We start from the raw sequence: 25,009 nt of genomic DNA, 5'->3' as shown, positions 1-25,009 counted from the left end.
AGAGAACTGCATAAATATAAATGCCTGCTGCAGTCCACAGAGCTGGAAAGTGACATGACTTTTCCTTCACAATGAACTTGCCACCTCCAGCTTGAGTACATTACTTGGCTCCACCTGTTACTGGGCTTAGAATTTATATGCTAGATTCCAGAACTAATCCAAGATGCTATATTGGATCAGTTCAGATGCTGGCCAAACCAGATGTCATCCTGGAACTAACTCGCAGCAACAGACAGGATAAATGTCCTCTCCTGCAGAGTAATTCACTTAGATGTTATTGGCATAAATGTTCTTCAGATATTACTGAGTTTAATTAAAGGTCATCTTCCTTATCTGTCAGGAATGGGTCAGCACCCAACTAAAAGCAGTTACACACTGTTTGGGCTTCAGCTTTCTCTGCCAGTCACTATCAATGATTCGACTGCTAGCACAGTACCTCAGATGCTTACTGGGAGTATAAGAAATAACTGTATTTCCCATACTCTGCCTTGAAATTCTAATGATGCAGCAATTTCTTTCTGCCCTAGTCTCTCTTCTCCTACATTATGTGAAATGCTGTTTCAATTTTTTATTCACTTATTCCTGACCCAATAAACTCATCTGTTTCCCTGACTCTGCACATGCATTCCTCACTGCCTACTTGTTCTGTATAGCTCACTTTTGCAGTTGTTTTTCCTCCACATCTACCTTCACTCCTAGCTGCTCTATTTAGAGTACCTTGACTCCTTAAATTTCCACAATTCAGGGAAATATGCAAAAAGACAGTGATAACATTTTGTTAACTCTGCCTCAGAAACAGCTTTAGAAATTCTTGATTAACTTCCCTTTCTGTATCAGCTAAGGCAACTCCGATTCACACCCCTGTTCTTTGAATGTGATCTCAGATTAAACAATGGAAGATGTCCTTAGAATGCATTTCTAAGGTAAAATAAACACCAATATTTCAGCATTTTCCTTGTTGTGCATTTTAATAGTACCTACATGTCTGTTCCATTACCACGATCCTAAGTATGTAATATACCTCTCATTTCATCACTGCTGAAGGCAAAGCCCTGCAATCCCTTGTCTTAAATGACAAAAACTTTATTACCAGTCAATAAAATGTACTGTGCTAAACCCCACATTATTTAGCATATCAAATAGGATTTTGTGACTCTAGTGAATGAGGGGAGGTTTTTAAAAACTTTTTCATTGGTCAGGGCCAGAGAATTTAAAATTAGTCCCCATGCCCTTATGCTGCAATGCCACCACACTTATTTCAGAAGATTTGAACAACATGTAAAATGGTCTGCAATAGACTCGGATGCTCTTCAGCTCTTGTGCAGGTAAAGCTTCAATAAAGGGAGTAATTACATGCATTTAACATCTGCTACAAAGCCACCAACATGATTTTTCGAAGCTTTGTACCAAGACTCGTAATTGTATTCCTGATCAGTTTACAAGTTAATTAAACTGGGAGGGAAAAGAAAAATGCCTTTTACAAGTGAAACATGTTTTATAACTGCTTTTGTTTTATAACTGCTTTCAGTGAAAATACTATTGCTTTCACACCTCTTTTGAATGAGTGCAACGTGTCCCCTGTCCATGCTGAAAGGCTCTATTATTGTTAGTAGTATGATGGATCAGATTTCTAGATATAAATGCAAGTAGCCACAACTATCAAGGTACTTCTGGATACCTGAATGATGATACCCACATTTTTTGCTTAAAGCAAAAAAGAGCCAATGTTATATGGCAGAAATGTGTGTATGTTCCACATACACCCAGCCTCCTTATTTTCAGCAAACTACCATAAAATCAGGATCAAGGCCACTGGCTTACCTTAGACAGATTAATGAACATGCATTTAATGACCAGTCACAAATCTACCCTCTTCCACAGCAAAATGAATATACTATTTCAACTTTTGCAGTATGAAGCAACACAGACCAACAAGGCATTCCATTCAGAGCTTTAATCAAAGTGAATAGATTTGAATAGAAATAGACAATAGAGAATACAGTATTCTGAGTTCCCCCTAAAAAGATAAAAAAATACTTTGTCAGTATTTTACAGATCAACAAAATGTAAACTTTCCTTTTAGAAACAATGTACACGTTTCACACTACAAAAATTATAACACATTTCTATATTACAACTGATGCCTTCTTAGAATTATATATTCCCTGAACTGTTCTCTTTAAAGAACAGGAGAGTATAATAAATCCCAAGTATAATAAATATATTGCTAATGAGGGTGGTAAATGCTGAAGAAAATTATTCAAAGCATCCTGCTCTTTTATCCATCAGATTGCTAAACTAAATGGATCACTCACATGAATTGTATTAACATGAATCAGTGTTTTGAATGTCAAACCTACAAAGCAAGATTAAACAATACAGTCAGCCAAATAAATGATGGTAATAGTTATTAAGATTTATCCAGAAAAGGACAGTGCTCAGAACATGGTTTGTATTTTACTCCAGACAGGTAATATACGTGTTTACATATTACCTGATACCCTAGTATTTGCTTTTGGTAGTCCCTGTCATCTTCTCTATATGCACATTCCATCACTTGCTGAATAGAGTCATTCAACAATTCTCAGTCATTCAACAAATGAGTTTTCTCCAGAGGCCAGAAGGCTTGCTGGAAAAAAAGCCCACAGAGCAGTCCAGTAACTTGTGTGGAGAAATCTGAGGAACACTCTGACTTGTGGACAGCTGGAACTATTACTAAAAACCTGAAAATTAGAATGAGGAATAGAGATTGATGCAACAGGAAAAGTACCAGTAAAGGTTTAAAAGCCAACCAACCAAAAAAAACCCAAACCAAACTTGCTGCATGTTTTGCAATCTCACTCCACTACACTGTTGCTCAGCTGCGTCAATCTGCTTGATCATTTAAAGTTTTGCAAGGAAGGAGATACCCAGAATGCACAGAAGAAACCAGGACCCACATCTTGAAGCCACGCACAGAGCAGTAACTGACCCAGTTCATTTTGTGGCACTGACTTAAACAGGGACTCTGTTCTCCTTGGCCCACTTTTTCATGATGCGGACAATGTATTCTACTTGAGAATTGCCAGTGCTCTTCAGAAGATGCAATACTTCCCGTAGAGTCTCTCTATAAAGGTGAAAAGCAAAGATTTAAATGAGGGCAAGACCCAGCTTATACAATAAACAACTACCCATATCCAAACTAGTTTGCAAAGCATGGCTCCTAGACAGAGGGGTCCATTAATCTGCAGAGCAGTTAGAGGTAAAAATGCACAGTAGATGTGAACCCAGGGAACACAAAAACCCCACCTTGTATTTCATTGCAATGAGAAATTAAAAGCAAGAAAGTCAGCAAAGTGTAATTAGTTTGGAGTTTAGTGCTTGCATGTGTGTATATTCATATATAGATCTTTACTTTTGCAAAATAGCTCCCCAGAATAAAGCAAGCTTTTTTTGGTTTTGACTTTAATGCTGTTTGCTAGTCTTCAGTATGGAAACATCTAGCTTAATACTGCCAAAGCACCTTACACATTAATACAAATAACATGGAAATGAACATTACCAATATGATAAACCAGTATGAAGCTCCAGTTTACCAGCTAGTTTACTGCAAGAACTTGTATGCATACTGAAAAACAGGCAACCTATGTGTATTTCACTGTATCTACTGCAGTAATTGCTAAAAGGACACTTGAAGGGTGCACTAGTTAATGAGATTACTCCAGCACAGAAGGGAATACAAGAAGGGTGTAAAAGCCAAGATACATACCTACCAGTCATGTATGAAACAGCAACTTTGGCCAGGGGAGAATGGCCATCTGGCATTACAGCAGAATATTTATGAGGGATCAGTTCTTAAATATAGCCCGAGTATTCTGTCTTATTCTCCCATCCAATGAAATGGGCCGAAAGCAAATTATCACTAACACAGGTAATTTCCCTTAAGCTTTCAAGTGAGTATATTTATCTGACATGTACAGCTTCTTCAGAAAGCAAATTTTAGTGAAAACACAGTCACATCTACTCACATTGTTTAGTCAAATTGTGTCCTTCCAACAGCACTGAGCAAATGTTTTCTTAGTTCTATTCTGTGAACCTTAAAATATCATGGAACCGTTTTCCATTCTTATGCCATTAACGTGAAATGAGGTGCTTTTCCCTCAGTTCACGAATATAGTACATTTATAACTTAACTCGTCCTAATACTACAACTAATGTATTTTGGTTTCATACAGTTCATGGCATTAACTGATGAGTTATTCTCCACTATATATTCCAGAACTGTTTGTGTGGAAGATACACTTAAAACTGAACACCTCATATGGAAGCACCGGCCAGAGTGTCAGTTTTCTGAAAGGTCAATAGAGAATTGGAAGAGGATACGCAGACCTAAAGCTGAGATGATGATTCTGCCTTACAGCTGACTGGAAGTAAGAAAAGAGCAAAATAAATTCAGATACAACACAGAATACTCACTTTGCTTCTTGTCCAGCTAAGATCATTTGAAAGACACCCACACAAGCACCTCTCTTGCCTTCCCAGTATTCAGTATTGCTGTCCAGTCTCTCCAGAACATCAAATGCTTTGGCTGAATAGTAAAACTGACGCAACTGCACAGAAAAGTGAAACGTTATTCATGACAATATGACCATCTTTTAGAAGGGGATTAAAAATTGTGAGCTTAGTTTTCGGAAATCAGCACTAAGTCATGGAAGCAATGTTCATTTTGCTGTTTTTCTGCAGGCAGCAAGTGATACAGAACAGGCACATTTCAGTAGGGAAAGAGGTGATACTGTAACATTACTGGTCAATGTCTTTGAACATTATAGACAAACTGCACTGTGAGCTTCATTAGTTGGCAATGATCTGCACTGTTGTTTTGATCATATACAGATAACACTAGCTTATAGAACTTCTTTTTTTATGAGGTGCCCTATCCAGTGTTGTATAGATACTGACTATACTGAAATCCTTGATAAAACATCAACTTCCAACTAGTCCAAACATTTTAAAACAGAACTACTTTTCCTTACGTAGGTCACAGAGGATGGTCACAGAGACCTTGTGATGGTCACAGGGACATATTTGATGTCTTTTAGGTTTAACTTGGAACTGGATTTTTTTCTTCACTGTTACAGTACAGTACAAAGTAAGATTCAGTGACTCTGTAATCCAAAATTATCCTAAACTTAAGAAAATCCTTGTACCTTATCATTTCTTCCTTCAATTCTCTATTTGTAAATGTGAACAAGAAGCAAGTTGGTTGAAAACAGTCAGTGTGAAAGGAGTGACTACACTAACAGACTTTTTATTTCAGCATAACTTGTGGACCTTATTTATGACTGTGAGTATTCTTAACTTGGGCAAGACTGAAGAACAATGTTCTTTATGGCTAGCATCTTCCCATAACAGAGCACAGAAGGTAGGCTGAGAACAACCTCCCATCCTTTGGTGGTTGGAAGTCTGCATCTGCTGAGAAAAACCCTGGATGGGCTGTGGGAGTTACTTTAGTCAGAGAAACACAGATACTACAGGATGAACAGATAAATAGAAAATTCAATTTTCTGCAGATAAATGGTAATTTTGACCATAGGTGACTGGCAAGCACTTAAACAGGTGGGAATAAAGATAGTGAGTATAAGCAAGATCAGATGTGTCACCTAAAAAGATAAAAAATTAATATCTATCTCTCCAAACTGGCATCTGACCTAGTTCCATTAAGCAAATACTGGTTCAATGTCCTTCTTCTATCTGACACAAAAGCAGGAAATGTTTTACCCCAAGTCATGTGCTGTTCCCTATATGGACAAGATGAGATCTTGCATGAAAAGCAGCAAGAAATCAGCCAGAAGTCCTTCGTCCCAGCTATCAGCATAGCAATGGGGCATCAAGCTACAATTAGTCTCAGGATGCTGTTGACCTTGCTCCATCACATTCGTTCAGCATTCTATTGAGTGAAGCCACTACAAGCTTTCAGGAAAAAATAACTGTCCAGGGAAAAAAATGCAGCATAAGGCTCCTTGCTGAATCTATGCTGGATTATTATTTTTTTTTCTAAGAAGTTTCTTGTCATTTCTACCAATAATGGCAGTATAAGAAACTGTTATTGACAGCTCAAGCATGGAGTAAATTATCAATGTTTCATTCAGGGGGCTGTTTATCAAGAAGGCCTGTAGGTTAAAATACTGACTAAACCTTGCCAACTCATCCACATTAATAAATATCCCGCTGTTATAAAAGAAAGTACACTAGTGATGACAATGATGAAAGACATAAAAAAAAAAAAAAGGCTTTTGGTACAGTCACTGAATTAACATGCCATACACCAAGTTCTAAAGAGAAGACTCACTTTGTAACAATCATTGGCAATGAGCTGCAACAGGCTAAATGAATCTCCTGACGTCTCCATCTCCAGATAGAGCTTCCAGGCCAACTGTGGTTTCTTATTCACAATATCTGCAACAACAACAAACAGCTGGGATTGTGAAAAGAATATGCCCCACATAATACCCAATGGCAGGTGGAATAAATGTTCCAAAATTTCTTTACTTAATATAGCACAACTCTCCTGATTTAAGATGTGATTAAGGAACAGAATGGAAAGCATTAGAGAAGTTATTTTATGCAAGACAATGAACTGTAGAAATCCATTTAGATGGTGAGTTTTAAGATTATGTATTCTTACACATAGAAAAATTTTAATTGGCACCAAACCAAGGTCTTTAATACTTGCTGCCTACCTCAATCTAAACATTCAATTCCCATGATTCATAACAAACCAAAAAGGGGTGAATGTTTCCAAATTCCTGAGATTTTGTGCTGGTTTTAAATTTGTCTATATGACCAGAATTTTTCATTGGCCTTTAAATTTAAACACCACTGCTATACACAAATAGAAATAGAAGAATATGAAACTTCCATCTCAGCTAGTGGAAATTCTGCTAGGGTCTTTGAACACAAAAAGTGCTAATATTTGATTTTCTGGAGATAAGAACCCATTCTATTGATACTGAGGTTGATATTGGTAATTCCAGACTCATTCAAGTACTGGGAGAAAAGAAAAAATTAAGTATCCCTTTCTTTTTCAAGTCTTATCAGTCTCCTTATCAAAGAGGAGCTGGCTGGTCACACATGTACCACTCATGCTCCTTCAAAAGAGGGACAGTTTAGCTTATTATATCTGTGACCACTGTTCTAATGAGTATGTTGCAGGTAGAATGGGTGGCAGTCATCAACAATAAACATGTATTACCAAATCACAGGATTTATAGACACTTTTAATTTAGAAGACAGCAAGACATCAAATCAGGTTTTTCTCTCATCAGCTCCAGATACCATATACAGTGGCAAACAGCCAGATCTTAATCTCCAAATACCAACCCATCTGTCTAGAGAAATTGAGTACTGTGCTAATTCAGAGGTTTTTTACCTTATCAAGATGAATTTGACATAAACAGTATAGTTATGTCTTACATCCAAAAAAGATGCATCTCTGGTACTTTTTGCCCTTTAGAAATATTTCAGCATTGAATTGTTTACGACTCAATACCTGATCATATTCTGACATGAATGTATTATGATCCTTTGTAATTTCTACAGCAGCCTTTATCCAGAAGGATCTAATAGTGATTTACATACTTGCCACAAAAAGATAACTACATTCATCACTGAGCAGTTGTTTCTGCAAAGAATTCTAGCAGCTAGAATACTAGCACAGAATGAAAAAACAAATTTTAAGACTGACAAAGAAGAATACAGCAGCTCTATGGAAACTTCAGCAGGAATTCAGAATGGCAAAAGGCATACTGAAAAATAAAGAGTAACTCCTATGAAAGAGTTAGAAAATTTTTAATTGATAACATGGTGTTAAATCCACTTATATAGTAAGTAGCACCTTCAAAGAGTTCTGAATCCCCAGATGTATGTCAAAGAACTGCTATAGCACAGAATCACAGGAATGAACACTGTCTACTGAACAACTTACTCACTTTTCAATGAGAGTTATCCCATAAAAAAAAAAAATTCACATAAAACATTCACATATAAAGCACTCAAACACAACCAGGTACCACAGCTTAATGAAAAAGGAAATAAACTGGCATGTCCTAAAATGGAGTCATAGACAGGCACCCAGGGGTGTGATGTGCCTGCCTGAGAGATCATGTTAGAGATGTTTATCACATCTGCCATATGGCATAATGTCCCAAAACATGCATATTTACATTCCAAGGACAACTACTGAAAATGGTTAGATAAGAGAACCTTTTTGTATTGAGGCACTGTAAGGAAAATAAATTAACCTTCAAGAGTCTCAGTCTTGAATCATTAGACAAGCCCACTTCTATACTATTTTATATGTGGCACGATAGCTGTACCTGTACAGAGGTGTACTCTGCAATGTTTTAAAAACTGGTTCAAAAACCTAAATATAATTTGCTATAGGATATTAAACATAGCAAAAGTTTTCAGGGTTCAAGGGAAGAATGGAAAAGTTTTTGGAAGAAAAAACATGCTGAGATTATAAAGGACATCCCTCGGGCACAGAAGTTTGGAAAATATGAGCAGTAATGCAGTAGGAAGAAAAATACTGTGTAAGTTTGCCTGATTCTTCTCCCTAGACAAGTGACATTGGCTCCTTCTGTTAGATACTGTTGGGACTGACCCAGTATGGATGCTTCCATGTATCATTAGTCTGAACATTTTAAAAGTTGCAACTCAGTCTTTGAGACAGAAAATCTTCACTCAAGCAATTGAGTAAACAATTGAGAAGAAAAAGGGTCACTGGTTAGGACAAAGCTGCATTGATGGAGCTATAACAGCATTGCAGTGAAGCAGTAATTGCTTACTAAAGCTAGATGTATGAAAGGTGCAATAACCACCAACACTGTAACTAGTGCAACCAGTGTTTCACTTTCATAGTTCTGAATCCACCTACAACATTAAATTCAATTAGGAGAGTGGATTGCCAAGACTGATGCAATAGAGGAGGATCTGTATTCTGCAATGTTGAGAGTAAAGTGACTCACAGCAGCGAGCTAGCCAGCTAAGGTAAACAAAATCACGCTTTATCTTCTCACTCCGGATCAAAAGGAACACCTGAAGGAAAAATGAAAATAAAAGATTATACATGCACCTACTTTTAAACAAACAGAAGGCAGACCTGCCTCGTTTCAACATGCAGCTAAGGCTGAAGCCACATGAATGACTGCTTCAAGAGAAGAGATAGGGTATGCAAGTGCAGTGTGGGGGTATCTCATCTCTCTGTGTCGAGTAGGTGGAGGATTCAAACAGGGCCATGCTTATCATGGGACTTGTACAGCTTCGAAACAGCAAGCTGTGAGGAGGGTGCGGCCTACTCTGAGCAAGTGCCAGTGGGCGGCCATGCAACACAAACAGCACAAAGGAACACTGGGCCTGTGGGAAAAGCTATTTGGAATGTGTTTGTTTAGAAAGCAGTGCAAGCAATTACATTAGCATCTTCTTGAAATACCAGAATTTTCACATATATATGAGCCTTTCCTCCCTATACATGTCAGAGAGAATTCCAGGTCAGCAATAAAACATTTCGAACCCTTTCGGATTCAGTAGGGTTCTGAGCCAAAACATTTGTCTTTTGTAACTTACTGTACAAATACTGGTTTATTACATTCTACATCTAAAGGGATGTGTGTGGAAAAGTTATACATTTAATAATGTATTCTGGCTTTTCTCACAGAAAACAGCTATTTATGCCCCTCTGCAGGTATATCTGTAGCTATACTAGGATGCTACTGGCAAAACTCCAAATACCTTTATAGGAACAGATATATGTGCTGGAACAGGAAGTTTGACAATTTACTGACATTTTTACTGGCTAAACATTGCTGATCCCCTAATTTGGGCTGGGGGGGGGGGGGGGAGAAGAGGGGAGGTGGTGGTGAAAGGAGGGGAAGGGGTAGGAGGGAAGAAATAAAAAGAAAGCAGCACTGTCACTGTAAGTAGAACTTTATCATAGGTTTATTTCATTACTTCTAGGGAGGTAAGCTTTTAAATAACTTATGTGCTATATGTGGAGGTATTTTACGAGATTATGAGACACTGGAGGAGGGGTGATCTTTCTATGAGAGTATCATCACAATCAACCGTCACACCTTAGGCCAGACTAATCAATGTAATTACATAATTCTGTTATTTAAACGCATCAGCTATAAGCCCAAGTTTATATAGAATCATTTATAAGAACGTAAGAGGGAAAATGCGGATTAACAGCAGTTTACAGCTCCGTGTTTCTTTGTTGCCTGGCTGCAGCTAAAGCTTACTTGCAGCATTATCATTTTTATGAAGTCTCAGGAATCACTGTAGCCTAGTAGCATAGTTTTGAAAGAGTCACCTACATTTTCATTAAGCTAACTAAATTTAAGGTAGGTGAATTGAAATATATATCCATTTTGCATGACAGTCTTGGATATTTTTCTTAAAGACAGATGCAATTTCAGGTTACAGAAATTAAGGGTGTGGGTGTGGGTACGGAGAGGGGGGAAGAGAAAAAGAAAAAAACAGGGGGCTCCATTGTTGAGAAACCTGAAGAGTTAAAAAGACAGGAAAACCAAGCAAACAAACAAAAGAAACCAAACAAAAAACTCCAACCCAAACCAAAACCCCCTGTATGATTCACTTTTGACTACATGATTGTTTTGTTGGGATTTTTTCTGGCTTGTCTTCTTTCTGGTCTTGTGAAAAATGTTGCTTCCATCTTTATAATAGTTATTTGCTTTTGCATATTTTAGTTGTAATTAAGTTTCTAGTGCACACAGACGCAAAAAATGCTGTGTGTAGAAGTTAATCTCTTCCAGCTGCATCTGGATACTGCTGAATAAGATAGTGAACATTTCCTCATTTCCCTGCACATTTCTCAGAGGAAGACATACATCTATTTATTTATTTATATACAATTTTCTAGGGATACCTAGAAGCTCCTAACTATTTGATGTCTTTTACTCAGCATGCCCCTGTCAGCCTGAACAATAAGACTGCCTGGGATCCCAGACAAAGCGTAGGAAATCTGATTAAGAGGGCATTCTTTGATCAATTAGAGATAGCTGCAAGCACTCTTGTGATGCACCACAAGCAGCATGGCTTCCCATATAGCTCACATTACAAGATTAGCAAGATAATCTTTTCTGAATGGTGTTCACTGAGAATTTCACTTCCTCTAAGAAGGGGAAGATTATATTCTACACAACCTGCTTATTTTCAACCAACATGAAGATCTGGAGCGAAAAAAATGAAGGAAAGAAGAAAGTATGTGGGAAATGTTTCCACTGTTTTTTAAGGTAAGTAAATGCATACCTCTTCAGCCTCATTAAAACAGCCTGTGGCAGCTTTGGCTTGAGCATAGTTGAAGTTAAAAGTATCATCATTGTAGAAGTAACTCTGGAAAATAAGATGCACAGACAAAATCCAAATAAATAAGAAAAAACCCCTCCTCCCATGGTATAACAACATTAAAAATACCCCTGCTCTCCAATCTGAGTTAGACTATAACAAGACAATGGGAAGGAAAAAGAAAAACCCACATTATGAACATAGGGCATTTATAAACAGTGGGTAGAAAATTATGGACTGACTTTCCATCCTACATTCATGACTACAAACACAGCTGGAACATTCCACAATATTAACCATGAGATGTCTGGGGAATGCTTCAAGATCAAAATTGCAGTGGCAGCTTTGTGGGTATAATTTTCACTTCAGGCATGTGAAGACACGCTGTGCTGCCATAGTCTCTTTCACCTCCTAAGCACTTATTTCACCACTAGGGTGGTAAATAAGTAGTTGACTCCCTAATGGCTTAAGGAGATGAACAGTTTGTTTTTCCACGACTTCTCAAGGTGCAACAGGAGATCCTGTGTATCTGGCTGTGTGATATATGCTAGTCTGACACACTGGATCCCATGATGGAGGTGGAGTTGCAGTAGCAGCTGTAGGCAGGCAGCACACCTGCCTGGTGTGTAATAGGTGCAGTGAGACTTCTTTGAGCTCAGCCTTTGCTTACATGCACTCTATTCGATGTGCAACACCACATTTTTCTCTCCCATAATATTAAACTGGACAAACCTGGTTAATGACAAGTCAGGTTGATCTGCATCTTTTTTGAAAAGCTGTATGTGCCAAAAAAGGAAATGTAACTCTAAGTATAAGTTAGCCTGATACTTGGGTTTGACCCAAATAGCTTAGATTTGATAACGGTCATATGTCAAGACTGAAGTATAACTCAGATGACCAAAAGCTGTGTTCTCTGTTCAGCACTTATACTGCTACACCAAGTAGACCTGGTAGAGCTAAGGTGGAACACAATACCACAACTACAAGCGTAGATGGAATTGAGGATCCCTGCCGAGCAGAGGTGCAGTGCTTATGAAAGAGCGTGAGAAAAAAGCAGGGTGGTTTATGCAGGATAATTGCTGTAACAAAGGCCTTCCTGGTGCATAACAGCAAGGCGTGTGGAATAATTGTGGAATCAACTTGGTTGGAAAAGACCTTTAAGATCATCAGTCCAACTGTTACCCCAGAACTGCCAAGTCCTTGGATGGGCTCTAAACGATGTCACTAAGGGCCTTGTCTACGTGATTTTTGAACATTTCCAGGGACAGTGATTCACTTCCCTGAGCAGCCTGTTCTAATGCCAGATCATCCTTTTGGTGAAGAAATTTTTCCAAATATCCGATCTAAACTTTATTGGATATTAGGCACAGCTTGACCTTGTTTCCTCTTGTCCTATCACTTGCTACTTGGGAGAAAAGACCAGCCACCTCTTTGCTCCATCCTCCTTGCAGGTAGTTGTACAGAGCAGTAAGATCCCCTTGAGCCTTCTTTTCTACAGACTAAACAACCCCAGTTCTCTCAGCCATTCCTCATAAGACTTGTGCTCCACGTCCTTCACCAGCTTCACTGGCTTTCTCTGGACCCACTCCAGCAAGAAGAAATGTTTTTCCTTATATAGCATCTACAAAAGAAACAGAACTTGTGTAGGAAGATACAATTTTTGTTTTGTTCCCTCTTTAACAGTGAGGAGGAGGTAAAAGGCATAGGCATACTTGGGACTGTACAAAAGATATGGGAAGGCATACTTGGGACTGTACAAAAGATATGGGAAGATATAAAAGAAGGGTAAACCCCCTTCCCAGAGCTCTCTATCTTCTTTCATGATGTAGGGACACTTGAGAAACTTCTTCTGTTTCCTGTTGCAGGCAGATAACAAAGGGTATTGATCCCATCCACCCACATACATCAAGCTAGTGCCTTGATAGGAGATTGGGGGGGGGAGAGGGAGCACCTTTTCTCAGATGTCTATATTACGGTTCAAATATAGCAAGCTATAGCAAATATAGCAAGCTATGTGAAAGCATGAGGATGAACCAATCAGGTGAATCTTACGCTCAGTTTGTGAAAACATTTCAGTACCCTTAGGGTGAACTAATGGGTTTCACTGTAGGAGAATTACAACATGTTACTGTATTCTTCCTCAATGATAGTTTCATGTGCATCAGCAGAAGTCCAGGTTAAGCAAAGCTGGTGAGCATAATGCTAGTTTTACTGCATGAATAGTTTCTTCTTTTACTGCATGAGTAGTTTCATGGGGGAATGGCTTTAAACTCAAAGAGAAGAAATTTAGACTAGATATTAGGAAAAATTCTTCACTATGGGAGCGGTAAGACACTAGCACAGGTTTCCCAGAGAAGCTGTTGTTGCTCCATCCCTGGAAGTGTTCCAAGGCCAGGTTGGATGAGAACTTGAGCCACCTGGTCTAGTGGAAGATATCTCTGCCCATGGCAGCAGGGCTGGAACTAGATGATCTTTAAGGTCCCCTCCCACTCAACCCATTATGTGATTCCATGATTCTTCTGTTCAAACAGCCCCTATGTATTTTTTAACGAAAATGAAAAAATAATTCTGTCAACAACAAAACTCAAAAACAATGTCATTTTATCCTAACTGTGTAACTGCTAGAGACCACACCTGATGCAAAACCCAAAACCAATAGAAATGAACTAGTGCTGCTGATAGTGCAACGCATTCACAGCAACTAGATGTTTCGTTTTGTTTTTTTCAAACTACATTACATGTACTGCACTTCACTCTTGTGAGGTCTTTTTAGTGGTCTTCAATCATTTTATAAAACTAACTGTGCTCTGAGTGATGTCCATTTCAATGACATGCTCAGATACCCAGTTGAACAATGAAGCATTCGTTGTGGCTAGAACTCAGCTGAGCCTGAATTAGCTTTTCTTCTCAGTTGATCGTCAGTGTTATTGTGTCACCCTCAGGGCAGCTGGCAATACATTTATAATAAGGTATCCTCTGAGACATTCTCATGCCTACAGCAGTTTTAATCAAATCATGAATGAAGGTGGTGTTTCCTGAGATAACGTAATACAAACAATGTTCAAGAGTGCACAGCTCCACTTAAAGAGCTGCAGAGATTCTGTTAAACTTTATCCCTGTGAATGAAGCACACCAGTCACTGTAAAGCCACCTAAACTTTGCCTATAACATGGCACAGGAAGAACTGTTTGCATCCCTGTGCCCTGAAGAGAAAGGGAATGACCTAAGTAAATCTGAGCAGTGGCTAGTCTCAGCTAAAAAATCATGAGAATGATGAACTACTTCAAAAGGATCATGCAATGAAAGTGGTAGTAGGCAGAAGACTTTTGCCCTTAGTCCTTGCTATTTATCAACTGCATTGTCTCAAATACCAGTATTTATGATCCCCTTCAAGAATTTAACAACGTATTTTACTTAAGCCTAATCGTATTGCAACTTGCTAGATGCAGTCTATAAAACCATCCAAAATTGCAATCTCAACCCTACCTTGAACTATGACAATTAGTTTCATAAACCACCTGTGTTCTGAGAGGGACAAAATGCGTTTTCTTGGAAAAGACACTGAGTTTGATGTAATTCCAACAAGCTGTATCTTGTTTTCAGCCTCTCCTAATACAAATGGAGGTTTCAAATACACCTTGTTTATTCTAATCCTCATATTGTATAATTTTCTTTTCTTAACTTCCCTCTGTAGCAAATAATGTCTATCTTCTAGATGTCTTTAGATAACATTTCAATTTCTAGTTATTGTCCAAATCACCTTACTTTCAGAATTTGAGGGGGTTGTGGTCAGTATTTCAAATAAGAGTATGCCACTGTGCAATGAAAGGCATCAATCTTTTTTTTACACTGAATTTTCTTTACTTAGCTTAATATTTTGTTGCACCCTTATAATGAAAACCAAGGAAGTATTATCTTTGCTTAAATATGGGTCAAATCAAAACAGACATATGGTTACTGATGCCAAGGTGTGTATATGTGGGCAAGTCCAGCTTGCAAGCTGAGATCCACATATGTATGTTATGTATCACAGTAGTTCTGCATGCTTTCAGAACAGATAAGTTTTTAAAACAAAACTTTCAAGCACAAGCAGTCAGATAACCCTTCCCCTCTCCTAGGCACACATAATAAAATCGTTTCTCCCAAATTTCACAAGGTCAAATGCTCCTTCTAGTTGATAAATATAGCAGGATTGAAGGCTTGGCTATTTGTACCTGTCACTGTTTCTGCCTCCCTTCTGACAGTTTTTAAGCATTAAATCTATTCCTCACCTATACTTTCACTGCATAGGCTCTTACTAACATCTTACAAAGTAACACCGAGTATTCTGTGCTCTTCCTTTTCTCTTCAGATTGTCTTTCCAACCCTTCCTATGACACTTTCCTTTATACCCTCACAGATGCATAATTGTCTCATCTAATCCCCCCCCATAGCAATTCTCTTGCCTCATGACTTTGACCTCTCCTCTGCTCACTCCATTGCCTGCTTTCACCCTCTTAATTTCTGTTCAGTGTCTTGTTTGTTTCTGGCTCTTTTATTTACAAATACTAGCCTTACTTTCCAATATCAATGACAAATCCATTTGTTTCCCCAGATGATTCTCTCTCTCTCATTTCTAAGTTTTCCCAAATACCTTGGAGGTGGTGAGTAATCACATTTAACTTTAAACTTTTCAGGTTAGAACTAGTTGTTTAAGAACTTTTTAAAGGAAACAGCAAGAGCTAGGCATTTCTATGGGGTGACTCATTGCATTCTAAGGAAAGTGTAGGAAATACATAGGATGAATTTTCCTCTGGAAATTACCATCTGCCCCCTTTGGCTATAGACTGAGACCAGATCATTGGTTATAACTTAGAAATCTGACTTTTAGATGGCTCAAGTTAGGCAAAACAAATCTCACTGTTAAGGTTCCAGCTCTCCTTTCCTTCGACTGTACTCACACTTCAATTTGGGGTGGTGATGGTGTATGTCTACAGTGGAGCCATTCCAGTGCTTACAGCCACTTGGGATTTCTTCAGTGATGTCTTTCCAGGTAAAGTTTAAAAACACTGCACCTTCATTTTTCACCCACCAGATGCTTTTGCCACCATTACACAGAATCACAGAATAGTTAGGGTTGGAAAGGACCTTCAAATCATCTAGTTCCAGCCCCCCTTGCCATGGGGAGGGAAACCTCACACTAAACCACCCAAGGCTCTGCCCAGCCTGGCCTTGAGCACTGCCAGGGCATGTTTTTCTTTAGATCTCACCCACCTTAGAACATTGCGATTTTGCTTATCACGTGTATCCCCTTAGTAATTTCTTTTTAGATACTTGTTCCTCTTCCTACCAAATACAGAGTTCTTAGAGCTCTAGTTTCAAATAATTGGAAGAAAACTCCAGTTGTTTAATCACACTCCAGCCTCTCTCTCTCCCCTCACATCTGACTTATAACTGGGTATCTGTAAATTACACCCATTTTATCCACTGAATTTTGGTAATCCGGTAATGCTGTATTGTAACAACTGCAAACACCTTCTCTTACTTTGAAAAATGCAACATTGCCTGAAGGGTACCACTCAGATTATTTATGCAAAAATAATGTTCTTAGCTTACTGCTTTGGTAGTAATGCCCTATCTTAGCTGTTCAGTGGCTGCTCTCCCTGGAAAATATAAGCATTACTACTTTCCAGATCTTTCATGTCCTATATTCCTTACACACTCTTGTTTATTAAAATGATGTTCACAATATAGCAATTGTCAATAATCTCCATCACTTATTTGGTAAATCTTGAGAAGACATTTGTTTGGTTGGTTTGTTGGCTCTTCTCCATGTTGCCCACTCCATAAATACCCCCATTTTTTCATTGTCTTCCTATAATTATCTTCCTCATATTCTGTGATGCCACCAGAAAGCCTGATAATGGTTAAATTGCAAGTATGAGGAAACCATAATGCCCATCATGCTGCACAATGCTATCTTAAAAACAGCTTCTTCACATTTTGAGCCTTTTGCTGTACCTGACCACTTACATCTCACTTGTTCCTGTGTTTTGTTGTTACTGTTGTGTTTCTGTATCCTTTTATGTTTACACAGTGTCTCATACAGTACAGTCTAATTCCATTAGTATTCATTCCATGCATTAGAGTACTAAATAATAATACTAACCTTGACTGAGTTGAGGTAAATCAGGACATTACCAAACTGTCTAAGAAGAAAGAAGTAGGAGGACATGCACTGTCTTCCTGGAATGGTATCTAAAATTCAAAAGAGAAATGCAAATTTGTAGAACTTAAAAGTCACATGGTAATGGAAATCACTGCCAAGGTGGCTGGCAACTGTGAAAGCAGCTAACTTCTAAAAATAGCATAGCTTGCCTTTTCAGGCAAAGGACCATACTAGAGGTTAGAAAAACTATTAGTTCATCTTGTCAACTTTCTCTACAGCATGCAATAACTATTGCAAGACTGTATTCAACAGCAAATTCTATGGAGACAAACTGTTTAAGTAACAGGCCTTCTCCATGGCACAATTTCCGTAACATAATTTTACTGAGAGTTATTCTCACACTTAGGACACTTCATACAAAGCCTGAGTTTGCTATTCTAACCTAGCTAGGCTTTTTTTTTTTCATAGAATCATAGAATCAACTAGGTTGGAAAAGCGCATTAAGATAATCAAGTCCAACCTTTAAAATTAAGCTTTTCAGTTATCCTGGACAAAGAAGATCGATATATTTTAATTTTAGTTTCACTAAGAAAGTAAACCTGATATGCTGAAAATACTGGTATTAAACAAACAAACAAAAAAAAAACAAAAAACAAAAAACCCAAAAAAAACCCACCAAAACCAAAAAAACACACAAGAAAACCACTGAATGAAAAAAGACAACATGAAAATTAACTTCCATGCATTTGGGATTACCAAATTGCTCACAAGTAGTGAGGCCATAAATAAATTAGGCATATCAGTACAAGTAAGTGTCAGTAAACTTTGCTGCCACTATGTTATTGTAAACTTTTTACCATCATGCTATGCTGTAATCTGCCCCAAAATTGCATGCTGTGCTACTCAAGAACTATTTTAAAACTTTTTTAGAGATTCTGAAGTAAGCTTACTAGGACTAATTTTAATAAGACTCAATCAGCAGAGACTGGTCAGAAATGGATCATAGAATCATAGAATGGTGAGGGTTGGAAAGGACCTTAAGATCATCAAGTTCCAACCCCCGTGCCATGGGCAGGGATGCCTCTCACTAAACCATGTCGCCCAAGGCTCTCTCTAACCTGGCCTTGAACACCGCCAGGGATGGAGCATTAACACTTCTTTGGGCAACCTGTTCCACACCTCACCACCCTCACAGTAAAGGACTTCTTCCTTATATCTAACCTGAGTTTCCCCTGTTTAAGTTTCAACCCATTACCCCATGTCCTGTCACTACAGTCCCTGATTAAGAGTCCCTCTACAGCATCCTTGTAGGCCCCCCTCAGATATTTGAAGGCTGCTATGAGGTCTCCACGCAGCCTTCTCTTCTCCAGGCTGAACAGCCCAACTTTCTCAGCCTGTCTTCATGGGGGAGGTGCTCAAGCCCCCTGATCATCCTCGTCGCCCTCCTCTGGACTTGTTCCAACAGCTCCATGTCCTTCTTATGTTGAGCACACCAGAACTGCACACAATACTCCAACTGAGGTCTTATGAGAGCAGAGTCAGAGCAGGATCACCTCCTTCGACCTGCTGGTCACGCTCCTTTTCATGCAACCCTTGACATGGGTGTTTCTGGCCTGCCAGCACATACTGCTAGCTCATGTTCAGTTTTTCACTGACTGTCATGTCAGTGTCGGTCAAGGCCTTCTCTGCAGGGCTACTCTGAATCACTTCTCTGCCCAACCTGTAGCTGTGCCTGGGATTGCTCCGACCCAGGTGTAGGACCTTGCACTTCACTTTTTTGGGTGAGCCCAAGCAACAGCTAGGAAGGCACAAATGCAAGTGATGTCAAATCACTAGGACTTCATGATGTCAAATGATCATTATCACAGTATACCATCCTCCATGTATTTTTAGTGGAAGATTTCATTAAAAAACCAAGTAGAACGCCTGCAAATCTCACTCATCTCAGCAAAAACTACTGGCAAACCCCCTAGAATTTTATAGTCCTAGTTCATCCCATGTGACTCATGCAGGAAGAGAAAAAAGTTCTCGTTTTGAAAAATTTCTTCAGGTGACCTAAGAATACCTTGAAGAAAAGACTGCACAAAGTCCAGAAGTGTTTCATTCCTCCCACTTGCTTGGTCCTAAAAGAGGAACAGTGAAAATGAAAGGAGTGCTTTCCTCCATTATCCTTCCAGTGTTTTTAGGACAATTTGTAAGACTGATGTTAAGCACCAAGAAACACTGCACTTAATGGAAATGTTGATGATAGTTTACTTTCACTAATGTTCCTCTTGCCCTATTTTATCCTTAACTTATCTCAGAAATCTGGTCTGTTTAATTTTCCACCCAGTTGAGACTCTGGGAGAAGAGCATGAGAATTAATTATAAAAATCTACTTATATCCTCCTTTGTAATACCAGTTCTATGTCATGTCACTGGGATTAAGTATTTTTAATAAGCTTACAAAAACCCAAACACAAAGCAGTAAACCAAGCTGCTGTTCTGGATGTTATTCATTGCTGCTAGAGGGGGAGTACAGACTCCTACATTGTAAGTACTTCCTGATTTGAGGGATGTGGGGGTTGGTTTTGGTGGTTTTTTTTTGTTTGGGTGTCCCTAATCCTCCTAAAATACATAACTTTCAACATGAGACGAAATGTGTACATATACAAACACATTACACTGTGTATTTCTTAAACTCTCTGATGTTGCTTTTTTCTTAATGCGGTCATGGGATTTCTACAGTTAAGAAGAGCAAGTCAGAAAGAAATCTGTAATGAAAAAATATTCCACATCTTCATTTTAGTCCATTAATTTTTGATAAAACACATTAAAATCAGGAGCCCTGTAGACACAGTTGTGAGCAAAGGATTTACTCACTAGTGAACACAACCTACTTTTGTAACAAAGCAGCTAAGTGACTTGATAAAGATCTTAAACAGACAATCTAGTGGTACAAGCTCCTTGCAAGGTCTGGCCCAGTGGGAAGTGCTGAAGCACAACTTACATACTTGAATAGCAGGAGCAGGCTATTTAGCAAAACCCCAAACAGCAAGAATTCTGTTCTTAATTCTAAATCCAGCAAAACAAAGGCAGCAGAACAAAACCGACCACAAATATACAACATAGTGGCTAACATGCTAAGTTACATAAAAACATGAAAAATATCCTATTGGAGCCAAAGTCTATCTGGTTCAGAAGCTTGCTGAATAAGAATATAGGTATCAAAAGAATATATTCTGATTTCAAATGTAATACATGCTGTGCTATGTAATGCTACTTCCTTCGAAGTTTCCCCTAGCTTCCAACAATCTGCACTGCAGACTTCCTAATCATCACTGAAATATTGTGTTAAACAGCCAATGACACAGTAATTATTTTGTTTTGTTCTCTCTTTCCTCGTTAATTCCTAAAATTCTCTTCAACTTTTCTGATAATTTTGCAAATACAGTTTAAGGTGTCCCGCCCCCACCATAGACTACTTTGCATTAATCAAAGCTAAATTCAATTTGCATATTATTACCGAGCCTCAGATATTCTTCCACAGCTTTCATGATTCTGAAAGCTTTCATTTTTCCTTCATTGGGTAATTTCATACCATTGGCAAACCTAGTCATGTCATTATTTGTCCCCTATACCTCATTAATTATGAATACAAGCCCTTTCTTTAAAGAAACAAAAGGTTCCTTCAAGTGTTCAAATCAGGTGCATTTTATCCTTTTCACTCCTACTTCAATAAAAGATTTCTGTTAGAAATGAGAAAGGTTATTATGTAGCTTCCTTTCTTGAAATTAGTACTGTGGGATTTTTTTGAGGTATTTGCTAACACATGAATTTTGAATTTGATTATACTCAGATCGCTGTATCAGAACGAGATTTTCATTATAAAATTTCTAATCAGGTTCTATGTAATCTTTATATCGGTCTAGAGTCACTTGCTCACTTGTGTGTCCTGTAGGAAAGATAAAAACATGGCATTTAAAAATGAATTCTTTATATCATGCTATGTCATTGCATTTAGTAGGGCAATATGGGCAGAATAGAAGTCTCCAACAATTACTGAATTATCTTTCTATATAAAAACTCTAACCTCTTTAATATGCCACTCACTGTTCCCATCCAGGCTGGCTGGTGAATATTTAGCCTTAATATGGTAATTCCTATTTGAGCATGTAATTTAAAACAATTTCATGTTACTCACTGATAAAGAAAATATATTTACTTTACTCTGAGACAAGGTTTCTATAACATTTAGAACCACTTCTCCACTAGCATCATCTATTTAGTAATACCGCATTATAGATTAAATAGGAACAATATTCTACATGTTACCTTCCTCCTATCACATTTAAAAATTAATTTAGGTTGATACCTTCCTCTTCTAAACTCAGGTGCTCTACTTTATTCATCTTCTTTTAAAACATCTTTGTCTAAAAACACTTACATATTTGGTTTTCATGTGTTTGCTTTTTGTTTTGTCCTATCTAAAATGAATTCTGTTTGCCTCTTCTGTTTCCTGTCTACAGTTTGTTTACCTCCATCTGTCATCTATTTGAAGCTACAAAAACCCCCGCACTATTTCACTGTTAAAGGAGGAGTTACTCTGAACTGTGTGCTCTTCTGTATGTAAGCTTTCTCCCACAAGTTTCTAAAAAGATGACAAAGCAGTTTTTACATGGAAGTACCAAGCCTCTAAGATGCTTGCAGTGGAAACCAATGTTTCCACTTAACCTTTAGTTGGAACCGATCCTTCCCATAGGCTCATTTTTTTCCCAAATAACCCACCTTCTTAATTGAACTACATTTCTGTTCTTTTATTCTTTTTTTTTTCCCTCCTTTCTGCCCCTCAACCATACCTCAAGTCTCAGCCTCTCTATCTTGTTCTGCATATGGGTTTAAAAATATTTCACAATAAAATTAAGTCTTCTAGCTTCCTAACAATTTCAATTTTGGGTTTGGGCTACATCTTCACTATACATCTTTTCAGGGTATCTCTTCTCAGACTGTCTCTGCATTATTTTTATCCATGTGTGCTACAGTCACTCACGACACCTGCATGACTGTTATGGGCATTAAGAGGTCTACCACCATTTTATCACTCACGCTGACTTTACTGGCATCACAAACCCTGTTAGTTATATGCCCACTGAATTCTCCACTACTGCAGTTCACATTGCTTCTTTCTATTAACTTGGATCCCAGCTCCAAAGGGAAAGCCCCAATGCAAAATGAATGTGTTAGAAAAACCTCATCTATGGAATCACTTCCAGCCTTCCAACATGAAACGCCCTGCTGCATAATCTCAACAGAATAAGGGCTGCAAGAGGAACATAATGGCTCAACAGTATTTCTGAAAGTTTCATCAGTGCTGTCGCTCTGCCTCTTGAGCTCCTTCTCTTTAGTCACCATGGACGCAGGAGACAGCGTTCTGTCTCTGAGGACTATAAGCACTATAAACATGCTTAAGTTATCCACCTAAAGAAACAATTCTAGAGAAAATGCCTACAATTGAAGCACCATTTTGGCTGAATTTCTGTGTTCCAACTACTGTCTTTTTACTTGGGATTTTGGTTTTACTTTGGTAAGGAGAAGGGAAAACAAGCTCTTGTTTTGGTATATTATTGAATAAGTAAATATTGAAAATATATTGATTTTGTTGTTAAGTTTCATTTTTGCTTTCTTATTTTTTTAATTCCACCAAAGAGTTAGTCACAGAGCCTCCATTTCTCTCTGTAGTCCAGTTCTTCTTTACATTTTTATCATCCTCAGTTCCAGGGCACACTTGTGCTAGAGCTCTATGAACTCAATAGGCATTTGCTAGCAGTCCTAGATTTGTACCTGTGAGGCTTCAGCTGCACACTTCCTCTAATTATGCTGTTGTCTTCTGTTTCTGTAATGGGATTAGTCAAAGGCAAACTGCCACTGAATCTATCAGTGAAGACTAGCAGCTTGCAGTATAGCCTCTTTTCCAGCCAAATTCATGCAGTAAGGTTTAGAATCAATTGAGACTGCTAATTTAAGCTTGCAAATTTGTTTTCAAATATATGTTAGACTGTTACTCACACTATAGCAACAAAATACCTAGCAAGTGTCATGCTAACAGTCAGCAGTTAGACAGAGATATGATGGTATATATTTGGATACTGTAAGAAGGATTACATAATGGAGAAAGAACATTTTGAACATACCACATTCACTGGCTGATTCACCCACCAACTGGAAAAACTGCTGAGCAATTTTCAGATGATCTCTCTGGGAGACAAAAACAAAACCACAAACCCAACATGAGTTCCAGAGCTCATGCTCCAATACACAGTGAAAATACACGCTGAGGAATGGACAGAGATGTACCACTGTATATTTCTAGAAGGCAAACAGGCCTTTTGGAAGCAGGACAGAAAAGCCAAATTCATCTTGATTTATTGTCAGGACTAGCAACAGAGATTTGCATTTCACTCATTCTAGATTGAGTACTATACAGAAGAAGATTAAGAGACTCAGAGATCCGGCAATTAAATGACTGTCTCTTTTACTCCATTCTGGTCCCTACAGATCTGTTCGTATTCTGCTGTTGGAGAAGTTGGAGAATCTCATGGGCTTCACTTACCAAGCCCATTTCTTGTCCAACTGCTGCATTTACCACTCCTTTGAGGATGTACTCCTGGGGGGGGAAGAAAAATAATGTTAAAAGCATTAGAGAGGACAAAGTGAAGATTTCAGGAGACGAGTAAGAGCCACCTATGTCTACATATTTTCTTCCTAAATTCAGCTCTATCCCAAATCAGTTTAAGAGGTAGGTGGTTAATATGATACTATGATGGTGTTTCAGCACAGTAGGACAAAGTTACCCCCCAAAAACGCATTTTACTCACTAGTCACATCTGCCAAGTATGTGCGATGAAAAGGTGTAATGTGATTTCTGGTAAGTCTTATGCCCAAAGACAATGCACCAGAAGGAACACCGTAACATACTATCATGCTTTCTTCACAATCATGTAACGAAGAATCATAAGTGCTATATTGTTATATTAAGGCACAGATCTCACATCAAGTATGCATATTGGTTAAGTATAACCACTAACATCCTTGCTCCAAAATGCACTGTATTTTTCATCAGGGCAAAAATGTCACTAGATTTGTGCTCTGTGATCATTTTATTACTCTACTGAAATTAGGAACAGGACTAGAGTACCCTGTAATCTCTACTCTGAGATACAAGTATAGTTTAATTCTTCTCTAAACAAGATTTTCTCAGCATGTAACAGACTCATTTGTCTTACTAAAATCTTTTAATTAAGAATTATTTCTATAAACCTGCTTTAATCGGTACTTTTGATAAATCTGGCCAGCACTGTCATAGGAGAAAGAGAAACACCTACAGAGCCCAACAATGGAGTGCAAAGAAATAATCTGAGAGTACTAGGCAGCATGGTAAATAATAATTTTAGCACTCTTACCAACTCTCTTACAGATGCCAAATTATTACCCTATAGGTATCATGACAAACAAGAAATTTGAGAAGACCTGCAGAAGGAT

At 38.2% G+C, this 25,009-nt stretch overlaps 1 protein-coding gene across 5 annotated transcripts in view; it reads right to left on the bottom strand.

Moving 5' to 3' along the window:
* Positions 1 to 1,988: 1,988 nt before the first annotated feature.
* Positions 1,989 to 25,009, bottom strand: part of IFT56 (intraflagellar transport 56) — a 51,965-nt gene continuing 28,944 nt past the window's right edge. The window contains exons 10-17 of one of the 5 annotated variants that reach the window (XM_061361934.1): positions 24,081 to 24,134; positions 23,662 to 23,725; positions 17,492 to 17,580; positions 11,308 to 11,391; positions 9,006 to 9,075; positions 6,329 to 6,435; positions 4,456 to 4,589; positions 1,989 to 3,106 (exon numbers count right to left, since the gene is read on the bottom strand). In XM_061361934.1, coding sequence (XP_061217918.1) covers positions 2,995 to 3,106; positions 4,456 to 4,589; positions 6,329 to 6,435; positions 9,006 to 9,075; positions 11,308 to 11,391; positions 17,492 to 17,580; positions 23,662 to 23,725; positions 24,081 to 24,134 — 714 coding nt within the window. In that variant the 3' untranslated portion in view covers positions 1,989 to 2,994. Of the gene's footprint in view, positions 3,107 to 4,455; positions 4,590 to 6,328; positions 6,436 to 9,005; positions 9,076 to 11,307; positions 11,392 to 17,491; positions 17,581 to 23,661; positions 23,726 to 24,080; positions 24,135 to 25,009 lie in introns of those variants that run through there. The other 4 variants (XM_061361919.1, XM_061361928.1, XR_009726746.1 and 1 more) reach the window with 4 other exon arrangements.

This window comes from Neopsephotus bourkii, unplaced genomic scaffold (assembly GCF_033783945.1).
Source record: "Neopsephotus bourkii isolate Nb327-2 ecotype Australia unplaced genomic scaffold, CSIRO-AGI_Nbou_v1 NB_107, whole genome shotgun sequence".
Classification (NCBI taxonomy): Eukaryota; Metazoa; Chordata; class Aves; order Psittaciformes; family Psittacidae; genus Neopsephotus; species Neopsephotus bourkii.
The sequence above is the reverse complement of the archived record's forward strand: the minus strand, read 5'-3'. Positions and strand labels throughout refer to the sequence as shown.